General features: G+C 51.2%; 1 protein-coding gene across 1 annotated transcript in view; it reads right to left on the reverse strand.

The window, feature by feature from the left end:
- The window catches only part of ACADL (acyl-CoA dehydrogenase long chain), a 28,364-nt gene extending 15,359 nt beyond the window's left edge, over positions 1–13,005 (reverse strand). Inside the window, exons 1-7 of the mRNA XM_068137877.1 lie at positions 12,732–13,005; positions 8,283–8,444; positions 6,366–6,503; positions 5,199–5,363; positions 3,313–3,379; positions 2,290–2,454; positions 872–973 (exon numbers count right to left, since the gene is read on the reverse strand). Coding sequence (XP_067993978.1) covers positions 872–973; positions 2,290–2,454; positions 3,313–3,379; positions 5,199–5,363; positions 6,366–6,503; positions 8,283–8,444; positions 12,732–12,805 — 873 coding nt within the window. The 5' untranslated portion in view covers positions 12,806–13,005. The remainder of the gene's footprint in view (positions 1–871; positions 974–2,289; positions 2,455–3,312; positions 3,380–5,198; positions 5,364–6,365; positions 6,504–8,282; positions 8,445–12,731) is intronic.
- Positions 13,006–13,934: the final 929 nt, after the last annotated feature.

Consider the following 13,934-nt stretch of genomic DNA (forward strand, 5'->3'; position numbering starts at 1 on the left):
ATGAAGTTGTAAACTGTTATTTCCACGAGCAAGATACTTTGGCAACTTAAAACAATTTCTTTATTCTGCTACATGGACAAAGTTCTTTTTAATATGCTCCTGCTGGTGGTAAGAGTTACAACTGCAGTGCTGCCTTGTTTCTTTAAAGTGAATGCCAAAAGTATAGGAGACCTTCAAGCTAGATTTAATTTACTAAGCAAACTGGTTCCATGCTAGAAGTATACAAGCAAATCCTCAGTAGCTGGGTTGCTAATGAAGAGATCTGGCTTTGGGCTTATGGGGTATCAACATCTTAACCAGTGCTCAATGAATCATAGAAACATAGTCAGGGTTGGAAGGGACCTCAAAGATCCTCCAGTTCCAACCCTCCTGCCATGGACAGGGACACCTCACAGGAGAGCAGCTTGCTGACAGCCACATTTAGCCTGGCCTGAAAAACCTCCAGGGATGAGGCTTTCACCACCTCCCTGAGCAACCTCTTCCAGTCTCTCACCACCCTCATGGGGAAGAACAGCTTCCTAATGTCCAATCACAATCTACCCACTTCTAGTCTTGCACCATTCCCCCCAGTGCTATCACTCCCTGACACCCTAAAAGCTCCCTCCTCAGCTATCTTGTAGGCCCCTTTCAGATACTGGAAGGCCACAAGAAGGTCTCCTAGGAGCCTTCTCCTCTCCAGACTTGCACCCTTAGCACTGGGACTGTGTAGTTCGGTGACAAAGCAGCAGTGTCAACACAATGCCGCCTATGTACATCCCAGTTCTGAGCCTACAATGGGCTCATAATCTTCAAGATTATCACAGTTTCTTGCTGTGGCAAAACTTGTCTCTGAGTTCTTCCTACAGAGAGCAAACACTCACGTTCCTCTTACCTGAGGGAGCTCTGCCATCAAATAATAGAAGCCTTTGTTCTCTTTTCCAAGCAAGGCACTGGCTGGCAACCGCACATCTTCAAAAAACAGCTCTGCTGTGTCCTAAGAGGATTTGAAACACAACACTTTGTAGCCTTACTTTATTCCAATGATCTTGACCCTTTCCCCCCCACCCCTTTTTTTCCCCCCTCTTGCTATTGTACACTTGAACTTAAAATCATAGAATCACAGAATTAACCAGGTTGGAAAATACTTTTGAGATCATCCAGTCAAACCTATCACCCAACACCATCCAATCAACTAACCCATGGCACTGAGTGCCTCATCCAGGCTGCTTTTAAACACTCCACCACCTCCCTGGTCAGCCCATCCCAATGGCCAATCTCTCTGTCTGGGAAGAATTTCTTCCTCACATCCAGCCCAAACCTCCCCTGGTACAGTTTGAGACTGTGTACTCTCCTTCTGCCACTGGTCACCTGGGAGAAGAGATCAAGCCCCAACTGGCCACAACTTCCCTTTAGGGAGTTGTAGAGAGCAAGAAGCTTTCTCCTGAGTCTCCTCTTCTCCAGGCTAGGCAACCCCAGCTCCCTCAGCCTCTCCTCATAGGGCTTGTGCCCCAGCATTTAGGCTGGAAGGGTCCTCCAGAGATAATCTAGTTTGTCCTCTCCTCAAAATCAGCTCCAGCAAAGCAGGCAGCTGAGGGATTTGTGCAGTTTTACTTTCTGAAGGCAAAGAAAGGCTCCACAACCTCTCTGGACCTCTGTTTCAGTATCTGATAATTTTTATGGCAATTATTTTTCTCAATACCTACTTGGAATTTTCGTTAATGTAACTTGTATCCCTTGCCACTCTCCCTCTCACTGTGCTCCAAGACATCTCTACAGCCAGCTAGCTGTCAGGTAGCTAAAGACAACAGTAAGCTCCTGTCCTTCCAGACTTCTGCAGAGTGAACAAAATTCAGCCTTCTCAGCATCTCCTTACACATCATATGCTTCAGACTCCCACAGGCAGACTCAGTATATACTTTGTATGCATATTATCAGTGCTCTAAAGCCTAAGAACCAGAATAGCACCACAGTTCTGTTGTGCTAATCACAGAATTGTTATAGGTTGGAAGGGACCTCCAGAGACCATCCAGTCCAACCCCCCTGCCAGAGCAGCATCACCCAGTGCAGTCTGCACAGGAATGCATCCAGTTGGAGTCTGAAAGGCTCCAGAGAAGGAGGCTCCACCACCTCTCTGGGCAGCCTGCTCCAGTGCTCTATCACCCTCACTGGAAAGAAGTTTCTCCTTATGTTGAGCTGAAACTTTCCATGCTCAAGCTTGTACCTGCTGTTCCTTGGCATACTACTGCCAGGCAGGGAGAGGTTTTAGACTTCCTCTGAGTGTGTGCCACATGAAAGGCTGTATGAACTCACCTGAGCTTTCAGGCCGATTTTGTGCAGCTTGCGCCCCTTGATGAAGCCTTTTGTTCCGTTTTCCACCAGGAAAAGGCTGATGCCATGAGCAGGCGACCGAGCTTCCCGGTCCGTCACGGCCACCACGATCACCACGTCGCTCATCCAGCCGTTGGTGATGAACACCTGGGGACAAACGCAGCCTGGGATAAGGCCGTGAGCTCGGTGGAGAGAAGCTAGAAGACATCAAGAAGATGCTCTGGACATGGGCAGGCAGCATGAGCTTGCAGCACAGAAGGCCAAGGGCAGCCTGGGCTGCATCCAAAGCAGCATTGCCAGCAGAGCCAGAGAGGTGATTCTGACACGTTGCTCTGCTGAGACTGTACCTGGACTACTGTATCTGACCCTCCCTCACTCTTCCCCCACCTCACTCTCCCCATCTCCATGCCCCTCCTTCCCTCCCTCCCTCCCTCACCCAGGCCCCCTCCCTCCCCCTGTGTCCCTCTGTGTCTCCCCGCTCCATGTCCCTCCCTCCCTCCCCCCCCCACGGCCCTCTCCCCATGTCCCTCCCTCCCTCCCTCCACGGCCCTCTCCCCATGTTCCTCCATTCCCCCATGGCCCTCTCCTGCTTCCTCTCCCCCTCTATCTCCATGTCCCTCCCTGCCTCACTCCCTCTCCCCCCCACTCTCTCTCTCTATATGTAGTTTAACCTCAGCACTGGTCCTGCTTATAGTGTGGAGGACTTCTTTCACCCACCTCCCCACTTCTTCCCAGTTTAAGGGATAAGAAGCCTTTTCAGAGGGGTATTTAAAAAAGGCCACAAGAAAACCCCAGACAAGCCCTTCCATAAGTTGCCAGCAACAGAAGTATCTTAAACCTTATATAGACAAAACCAAACCCAAAACCATAACTGGGAAAAAAAAACGCACAACCTAACCCAGCAAACCCACAGAAGGGAAGCAAAAGGAGAGGGGAAGATGCATCCTTCCCTGTCTAAATGCATGCAGCTCCCAAAGCCTCTGGGCAGTGTGGCTGTCCTCTTACCTTACTCCCATTAAGAATCCAGTCACTCCCATCCTTTTTTGCATATGTTCGTACTCCCTGCAAGTCACTGAAAAGAAATCCAAAAGGTCCTTCCAGAAGCCACCTCCCTCCTTAGGCAACCTGTGCCAGTGTCTCATCACTCCCATGGGGAAGAATTTCTTCCTAGCATCCAATCTCAATCTACCCATTTCTAGGTTTGATCCATTGCCCCCCGTCCTATCACTCCTTGACACCCTCAAAAGTCCCTCCCCAGCTTCCCTGTAGCCCACTGAAAGGCCACAAGAAGATCTCCTGGGAGCCTTCTCTTCTCTAGACTGAACAACCCCAACTCTCTCAGTCTGTCTCCATAGCAGAGCAGCTCCAGCCCTCTGCTCATCCTCATGGCCCTTCTCTGGACACCTTCCAGCACCTCCAGATCCTTCCTGGATTAGAGGCTCCAGAACTGGACACAGTGCTCCAGGTGGGGTCTCACCAGAGTCAGGCCCTCTTCACCCAGGTATGTCATTTTTCCTGACTACATTTCATGCTAAATTTGTGTTCATGACAAGCAAGTTAGGGACTATGAAAGCAAACACAAAGCGAATCTGCCCCCAGAGGATAATACCAACATGGATTCTGAGCAAGTCTCTTGAGATGACAACGTTGTAATAATCTGTATGTAACAGCTGGTTTTGAGGGACTAACTGTTCTAGAATACTGTCGAGTCACTAAGAGAACCAACCTTCTGACCAAGAGGGTGTGGGAGTTTTAGCCTGATGCCTAGGAAAATTTTCCACAGAGTGAATAGAAAAGTGGTGGAACGTAAATAAATTACCATTGGATGTAAAAAGGAGAATAATGATAAGGTCTAAATAATTCCATTACTAACAAAGTTAGTTGTGGACACTAATTTGTTCTCTTTTTCATTTCTTTGCTCTGGCTGATACTAACTGGTGGCTTCTGATGGCTTGTTGACCTTGCCTTCATTTCTTTGTGTGGCTGAATACTAACAGCTACTCTCTACTCTTCTCTCTAATTTACCCTGTACAGGGTGGGAGAGGGGAGGGGGAAGCTGTTGCTATCCCCCTGGTTATAGAATAGACCAGACCAGACCAGGTTGGAAGAGACCTTTGAGATCATCAAGTCATACCCATCATCTAACACTATCTAATCAACTAAACCATGGCACCAAGCACCCCATCCAGTCCCTTCCTAAACATCTCCAGGGATGATGACTCCACCACCTCCCTGGGCAGCACATTCCAATGGGCAATCACTCTCTCTATGATGAATTTCTTCCTAACATCCAGCCTAAACCTCCCCTGGTGCAGCTTGAGACTGTGTACTCTTGTTCTGGTGCTGGTTGCCTGGGAGAAGAGACCAACCCCCATCTGGCTACAACCTCCCTTCAGGGAGTTGTAGAGAGCAACAAGGTCTCCCCTGAGCCTCCTCTTTTCCAGGCTAAGCAACCCCAGCTCCCTCAGCCTCTCCTCACAGGGCTGTGCTCCAGACCCCTCACCAACTTTGTTGCCTTTCTCTGGACATCTTCCAGCAAGTCAACATCTTTCCTAAACTGATGGGGCCAGAACTGGACATAGCACTCAAGGTGGGGCCTAACCAGTGCAGTGTACAGGGGCAGGCTCTTGTGCAGGGTGGCTCTTGTGTTGCTTATAAATTATAAATACACATAAATATTGTGTCATTTGTACATATTCATTGCATGCCATATGTCTAGATTTTAGTGTGCTTGTAAATAGAGCTTCTTCTGCTTTCCAACTGAGCTGGTCTGGCAATTATATTTTGGTTGTAATTTTAACCCACCACAGAGGGTCAGGCATTTTTTCCACTTAAAACATTATTATGTGCTGCCTAGTGATTTATGAGCAGTGGTTTAATATTCTGCTTACCTGCCAGCCCCGGGTTCTGTCATGGCAATAGCTCCAATGCACTTGCCTGCCACCATCTGAGGGATGAAGCGTTTAATCTGTTCTTCAGTGCCATAGTTGGCAATGTAGGGCATGACTATATCTGAATGAAGGCTGAATCCTGGGCCAGTGCAGTTAACATACATCCTTGGGGAGGGAGAATACAAAGGAAAAACATTCAAACAGAAGGGCTACAAAGATTTAAACCCTGAACTATGCACAGTTACAACAGAGCCTACAATGAAGAAAACCCCACCAGTCAGAATGCCAGACATAAGCTGAGCTTGGGGCACCTGCAGAATGTGTTTTCACAGCCAAATGGCTGTATAACCTGCTAGGCTAAAATGTTTCCCACAGCCACGAAGTCCTAACAGTGGAGTGCAATAACATTTGCAGGATCACAGGACCAGAGGATCTTAGGGGTTGGAGGAGAACTCTGGAGATCGAGTCCAACCCCTCTGCCAGAGCAGGACCATAGAATCCAGCACAGGTCACCCAGGAACACATCCAGACAGGGCTGGAAAAGCTCCAGAGAAGGAGACTCCACCTCCTCTCTGGGCAGCCTGCTCCAGAGCGCTCTGTGACTCTCACAGTGAAGAAGTTCCTCCTTGTGTTGAAGTGGAACCTCCTGTGCTGTAGTTTCCATCCACTGCCCCTTGTCCTATCACAGGGAGCAGAGGCTGTCCCCTCTCTCTTAACACCCAGCCCTCAGGTAATTAGAAACATTGATTAAATGCCCTCTCAGTTTTCTCCTCTGCAGACTAAACAGCCCCAGGGCTCTCAGCCTTTCCTCATCAGGCAGGGCTGCAGTGCCTTCAGCATCCTGGCAGCCCTCTGTCGGACTCTCTCCAGCAGATCTCTGACGCTCTTGAACTGGGGAACCCAAAACCGGATGCAATATTCCAGGTATGGCCTCACCAGGGCAGAGCAGAGGAGGAGCAGAACCTCCCTGGATTCATTACTTAACCATCTGAAATGCTTACAACAGTAGGGATTTACATACATCCAAATTGCTGTTAGCATGGGGAAGATGATCACCATTTTCTCTAAGCAAGCATATTCCATGTTCCCGTTGTATGGAAAAAAATAAATAAATACAGTCTCTTGAGAACAGAGCTGAAATTCTTCCTGAAGCATCTAAGTACTTACTGCTCCTCCCAGACCACAGCTGAAGAGAGAATGTCTGCTCCAATGCCTCCATGCTTTTCAGCAATAGCAACACCCAGCAATCCCTGCTGTCCAGCCTTTTCCCAGAGCTCCCTGCTCACCTGGCCATCCTTCTCCCACCTGCAAAGGGAACACAACAACAGAGTTGCACAGTGACTCCCCAACGTGCTGCCATTTATTTGTCATGGCTGCTAGAGCACTTGCAGCCAGATTTCACTCCAGAAGATGAGGGAAAAAGATCTGGTTTTGCGGGTAGAAGATGACTGCACAGTGGCAAAGCATATTCCTTTGAGGTCATGCTTTGAGGGTGAAGAATCCAGTTAGCAAGAACCCTGCTGAACCATGGCCTCCCACTGGTCAGCTCTGCCCCAGAGCCACAAGACCCCACCCAATCAACTGTGCCATCTCCACTGTTTGTGGATGCAAGAGTATCAGGGAACTCAGCCAGCAGTGTGATTTAAGAACAAGTCCTTCATCACCCCTGGCATTTTCATAGGCATCTTTTCAAGTGAAGAAAAAATTGCTTAAAATGCTACTGTAGCTTAACACTCCCTGCTCAGAAACACCTGGATCCATTTATTTTCTTTCCCCAACACTAACACCATTGGTTATAATAATTTGTTATAATAAGGGCAAAATTACTCTAGCTCTGGCCCAGCGACCCTTATAGTCTGTGCATTAGACCACACATTTCCACAGCAGCAAGACAGAAATTTAAACAAAGGCATTTTCATAGTATCATAGTATCAGTCAGGGCTGGAAGGGGCCACAAGGATCATCTAGTTCCAACCTCCCTGCCATGGGCAGGGACACCCCACACTAGATCAGGCTGGCCACAGCCTCGTCCAGCCTGGGCTTAAACACCTCCAGGGACAGGGCCTCAACCACCTCCCTGGACAACCCATTCCAGGGCTTCACCGCTCTCATGGTGAAGAACTTCCTCCTCACCTCCAGCCTGAATCTCCCCACCTCCAGCTTCATTCCATTCCCCCTAGTCCTATCACTCCCTGAGATCCTGAGAAGTCCCTCCCCAGCCTTCCTGTAGGCCCCCTTCAGATACTGGAAGGCCACAACGAGGTCACCTCAGAGCCTTCTCTTCTCCAGACTGAACAGCCCCAACTCCTTCAGTCTGTTCTCATTTTGTGGGAGCTTCTCAGCAATCCACAATCCATTTTGTCACCCCACATGTACTGCATTGAAAAAAAAAACAATCTACTGCAATCTCCCCTAGACACGATGCTGGGCTCTTCTCAGGTAATTAGCCACAGAATGAGGAACAACAGAAGAGCCACAAGCTGCAGCAGGGCAGGTTCAGACTGAACAGCAGCAAGAATATTTTCCCATCAAGAGGGGTCAGGCATTGGAATGAGCTGCCCAGGGAGGGTGGTTTGGATGTGGTGCTCGAGAACATGGTTTAGGGGTGAGCCTTGTAGAGTAGGGTTCTGGGTTGGACTTGGTGATCCTGAGGGGCTTTTCCAACCTGAATGGTTCTGTGATTCTGTCAGGACTCTTTTGGACGACAGCATGGGAACTGAACTGGCTCCACAACTCTTGATCCCCAAAACATCAGTGTCAGGTTAACACCAACACACAGAGATAGTTTCATTGCCACTCTGCAAACTGCATTTGTCTGCTCATGGGTCTATGACAGGCATGCCAGATTATCTACATGGGAGCTCAAAGAATGAAGTAAACTGATTAGGTGTGATTACCCCCCCACCCCCCACATATGATCATCAGGGGCACACTTGTTTCAATTGAGCAAGTCTGAAACAGAAAGCTTGTAAATGGAAACAAAGCCCACCCTGTTTATGCTGTCAGAGTAATACCTCAGAACAGCATTTTGGGGGAGAAAGCATCCATTATTTGGCAAAGCAGAAGGTTCAAGAGGTGTCTTACTCTGCATGAAAAGGCAACACTTCTTCCTGAAAGAACTTCCTGGCGCTTTCCCTGAAGATATCGTGCTCTGGCGAGAAGATCTTCCGAGTGCCTATATCAACCAAGGTTTTAGCAGAAGACGGCTCCAGGCGCTTTGAGCCATGCTGCTCAGTTTGCAGAGGGCTAAAGAAAGAGAAGGGAAAGCATTTGTTACAACACAGGCACCTCCACCTACTGACTCTTCAAACAAAGGAAACATCTGGATGATTGGGGAGTGAGGTTGATGGGAAGTGGTTGCAGGAAAGAAGCCAGAGAGTTGTGGTCACTGGGACGGAGTCTAGCTGGAGGCCTGTGTCTAGCGGAGTCCCTCAGGGGTCAGTACTGGGATCAGAGCTGTTCAATATATTCATCAATGAACTGAATGAGGGCACTGCCAGCAAGTTTGCTGATGGCACCAAACTGGGAGGAGTGGCTGACACAGGAGGGTTGTGCTGCCATTCAGCCAAACCTGGACAGGCTGAGAGCTGGGCAGGGAGAAATTGCATGAAGTTCAACAAGAACAAGGGGAGAGTCTTGAACCTGGGAAAGAACAACCCCATGGAGCAGGAGAGGTTGGGGATTTCTTCTTCACTGCTCTCTGGCAGGTCAAAGGACCTGGGGGTCCCAGTGAGTGGGAGGTTGACCATAAGCCAGCAATGTGCTCTGGTGGCCAAGAAGGCCAAAGCCATTCTGGACTGGATTAGAAGGGCTCTGGTTAGTAGGTTGAGAGAGGTTCTCCTCCCCCTCTACTCTGCCCTGCTGAGGCCACATCTGGAATATTGTGTCCAGTTCTGGGCCCCTCAGTTCAAGAAGGACCTCAATGAACTGCTTGAAACGGTCCAGTGCAGAGCCACAAAGAGGAGGAGAGAAACATATTCCTCATGAGGAGAGCCTGAGGTAGCCTGATGGCTCTATAGCTTAGAGAGGAGGAACCTGAGAGGTGACCTCATTGCTGTTGATAAAGATGTGCAGGGTGAGTGCCCAGAGGCTGAAGCCAGGCTATGCTGGGTAATGCCCAATGCCAGCACAAGGGGCAGTAGAATAGAATAGAATAAACCAGGTTGGAAGGGACCTTTGAGATCATCAAGTCATACCCATCATCTAACACTATCTAATCAACTAAACCATGGCACCAAGCACCCCATCCAGTCTCTTCCTAAACACCTCCAGGGATGGTGCCTCCACCACCTCCCTGGGCAGCACATTCCAATGGCCAATCTCTCTTTCTATGAAGAACTTCTTCCAGCCTAAACCAGTGGTGGAAGCTGAGGCAGAGGAAGTTCCATGGAAACAGGAGGAAGAATTTTTTCCCTGTGAGGATGACAGAGCCCTGGAGCAGGCTGCCCAGGGGGGTTGTGGAGTCTCCTCTCTGGAGATATTTGAAACCCACCTGGATGTTTTCCTGTGTGACCTGCTCTAGGTGACCCTGCTCTGGCAGGGGGGTTGGACTGGATGATCTTTTGGGGTCCCTTCCAGCCCCTAATGTTCTGTGATATGTATAGTTAAACACAGTATACAACCCATGTTTAGTGCACCATGAGGTCCAATTGATACCCACAAAAAAAAAGTAAACAGCAAAAGTAAAGACTTAAACACTGAGCTTCAATAGGAGGCAAAGCAAGACAGCCTTGGCATTATAAAACAAACACACAATAATGGTAACACATAAGAAGATAGAAGTTCTGCTCATTAGAGTTGCTAAAAATCATCACCACACAACCTCCGAAGTGGAATTTAGTTCAACTTAATCTGAGGGCTTATGTTTTTGAACAAGTTAATTCTTTTTGTGTGTTTCGTTCGTTCTGCACACAAATTCTCAATTCAATCCCCAGTTCAATGAATCCCCAGTCCAAGAGAGACATAGACCTGCTGGAGAGAGTCCAAGGGAGAGCCATGAGGATGCTTAGGGGACTTGAGCATCTCCCCTGTGAAGAGAGACTGAGAGCCCTGGGGCTGTTTAGTCTGGAGAAGAGAAGGCTGAGAGCGGATCTGATCAATGTCTATCAAGAGCTGAGGGCTGGGGGTCAAGTGGAGGGGGCCAAGCTCTTTTGGGTGGTGCACAGCAATAAGACAAGGACCAATGGAGAGAAACTTGAAGAGAGAAGGTTTCAGCTGAACATGAGGAGAAACTTCTTTCCAGTGAGGGTGACAGAGCCCTGGAGCAGGCTGCCCAGAGAGGCTGTGGAGTCTCCTTCACTGGAGCCTTTCCAACCCCACCTGGATGCATTCCTGTGCAGACTACCCTGGGTGCTTTGGCAGGAGGGGCTGGACTGGATGATCTCTGGAGGTCCCTTAAAACCTTTAACATTCTGTGATTCAGTGCATGTCAGAAGTCCCAAAATTGCAAATCCATGACAGTGAAAATTCACATACTCAAAATAAATGCAAGTACAAGGTGCATTTGCAGGACCTGGGAGCTGTATTATACTCTGCATTATCACAGAATCACAGAACATTAGGGGTTGGAAGGGGCATCAAAAGCTTATCCAGCCCAACCCCCCTGCCACAGCAGGATCACCTAGAGCAGGTCACACAGGAACACATCCAGGTGGGTTTGAATGTCTTCAGAGAAGGAGACTCCATGACCTCACTCTCTTGGCAGCCTCTTCCAGTGTTTTGTCAGCCTCACTGCGAAAAAGTTTTTCCTTATGTTCTTGTGGAACCTCCTCTGATCCAGCCTGCCCCCATTGCCCCTTATCCTATCCTTGGGCATCACTAAGATGTTGAGTTGCTGGAAGGTGTCCAGAGAAGGGCAACAAAACTGGGGAGGAGTATGGAGCACAGCCCTGTGAGGAGAGGCTGAGGGAGCTGGGGTTGCTTAGCCTGGAGAAGAGAAGGCTCAGGGGAGACCTTATTGCTCTCTACAACTCCCTTGAAGGGAGGAGCCAGGTGGAGGTTGGTCTCTTCTCCCAGGCAACCAGCACCAGAACAAGAGGACACAGTCTCAAGCTGTGCCAGGGGAGGTTTAGGCTGGATGTTACGAAGAAGTTCTTCACAGAAAGAAAGATTGGCCATTGGAATGTGCTGCCCAGGGAGGTGGTGGAGTCACTGTCACTGGAGGTGTTTAGGAAGGGACTGGATGAGGCGCTTGGTGCCATGGTTTAGTTGATTAGATAGTGTTGGATGATAGGTTGAACTTGATGATCTCAAAGGTCTTTTCCAACCTGGTTAATTCTATTCTATAGAGCTGAGCTGTATTAAATGGAAAAGGCCTCCACTCTTCCTTTCTCAAACTGTTTTCGTTCATCTCTTCTTAGTTCTTCTGCACAGGAGCTGCGTGTAGTCCCACCCAGCTGAGCCAACACTTATTTACTCCTGTACCAAGATGAAGGCCTTTATTTACAGCCACATGAAGCTGCTCACATGCTTCCTGGTATGCGGGATTAAACACCCCTCAAGCACACACTGTTTACTTCTGCTGCTATTTGGAACCTCTGTAACTTGTTAAGAGTTCAGTATCTTGGACCCTCAAACACAGGCTACCCGTGCCAGGCACACAGTGACTGTCACAAAGGCTCCACCTTATTTTTAAAGCTGTTTATGTAAGATGATACTGAGCTTTATTTCACACCACTCTTGTACTGAATCGTGGCTGAGAGTCCACGCTGAAGCCAGGCTTCTCCTTCACACCACCCACAGAGGAGACACAGCTTGTAGGTCAGAGGTGATGTGAGCACACTCCTGCGTGTCTGCTCCCCAGCACCCCACCCCCGAGCCTTTGATGTCACCACTCGCGGGTCACCAGGTGACCCAGCAAGAACATGTTCACCCCATCACCTGCTGCCATCACAGGACTCGGTGTCCCCGAGCAGGGGCGGGCAGTGGAGCAAAGGTCAGCCCCGTCACGGGGATGCACGGAAACATCCCGTCCAGCCGGGCACAGGGGCAACTCACCTATCTGCCGGGCACAGGGGGCTCACAGAAGGGACTCGCACACACATCTGCCGGGCACAGGGGGCTCCCAGAAGGGACTCACACACACATCTGCCGGGCACAGGGGGCTCCCAGAAGGGACTCGCACACACATCTGCCGGGCACAGGGGCTCACAGAAGGGACTCTCACACACATCTGCCGGGCACAGGGGCTCACAGAAGGGACTCGCACACACATCTGCCGGGCACAGGGGCGCTCCCAGACCTGCCGGTCGCAGGCCGCAGTCAAGAGGCCTGGGGGACGTTTCTACACCTGCTGGGCAGCAGAGCCCGAGCGCCTCCCGCACGGGGGGCACAGGTGCGCGCACACACGCGCACCCCTATGCCTATAGGCACCCCTATAGGCACACGCCTGTGCCTTCCGGCCACACACGACCGAGTGCAGCGGCAGGTGTGTGCGGACCCCCACAGACGAGGATCCCCCCCCAGCCCGGCGCACACCCGCCTCCTCGCTCGCGCCTCAACACCCCCTCCCCACCCGCAGCGGTGCCCCCTAACCTGGCCTGGGCAGAGAAGAGCCGGGGGCCGGCGGCCCGCACCAAGCCGCTGAGGCGGAGCAGCCGCGTCGCCATCTTGCACCACAGCAAGACAGAAGAGCACAGGGGCCGCACAGGGCGGGGCCGCCGTTTACAGCCGCCGCTGGGGCGGTAGGCGGGGAGCGGCGGCGGGTCGGGGAGAGTGGCGCCGGGTTGGAGGGAGTGACTGGCAGGCGGGGGGCAGTGGCGGGCGGGCGGGGAGTGAGGGACAAGCGAGGAGGAAGCGGCAGGCGGGGAGTGAGTGGCGGGCGGGGAGTGAGTGACGGGCGGGGAGTGAGTGACAGGCGGGGAGGAAGCGGCAGGCGGGGAGTGAGTGGCGGGCGGGGAGTGAGTGACGGCAGGGAGTGAGTGAGGGCGGGAAGTGAGTGAGGGCGAGGAGTGAGTGACAGGCGGGGAGGAAACGGCAGGCGGGGAGTGAGTGGTGGGCGGGGGGCGAGTGAGGGCGGGGAGCGAGTGAGGGCGGGGAGCGAGTGAGGGCGGGGAGCGAGTGAGGGCGGGGAGCGAGTGAGGGCGGGGAGCGAGTGAAGGCGGGGAGCGAGTGCGGGCGGGCGGTGTCTTCGCCGCGCCGTGGGTCCGTAGGTCGGACCCGGGGCTGCCTTTTTCTTGTCGGGGCCTGTGGCGGCAGCGCTGGGGTTCGGTCGGTGCGGCTGCTGTGCTCGCTCGGTGTGGCGAGGGGAAGGGTTTCTGCTGCCCAGCCCCTCTCCCGCAGCCCCCTCGGGCATCCCTGCGCCCAGCTTCCTGCAGTTACAAATCTCTCCTAATACATCTGCGTTTGCAGCAGGGTTACGATCACACGTCTGTACAATTTCTTGGGATATTTGTTAATTAATTTTTATGGATTTTTTGGTATACTTTCGTATTGTTTCATAGGGTTTCTTTGTATTACTATTTTTTACTTCTAGTGTAACATGGAAAGTGCATTCCAGAGGGAAGGAGAAGCAAAGGCGACCCTGGGGCACCCAGGGAGGGCAGGATAACCAGCTGGACAAAGGGAATGAGGCATTCAGGAGTTGTTAGTGCGGTCAGGACCAGTGTGAGTTGCTGCCAGCTCTGCCATAGCTCCCTCCATCTCCCTCCCCGGGGAGGCCAGCAGCAGGGGCATTCACCCAGGGGTGAGGCTGTTATCCCTGCCCAGGTTGGCTGGAGTCTGCAGGGGTCTTGCACC

The sequence above is a fragment of the Melanerpes formicivorus genome, unplaced genomic scaffold, assembly GCF_026170545.1.
Source record: "Melanerpes formicivorus ecotype bairdi unplaced genomic scaffold, bMelFor1.0.p_v2 SCAF_5, whole genome shotgun sequence".
In the NCBI taxonomy this organism is placed as follows: domain Eukaryota; kingdom Metazoa; phylum Chordata; class Aves; order Piciformes; family Picidae; genus Melanerpes; species Melanerpes formicivorus.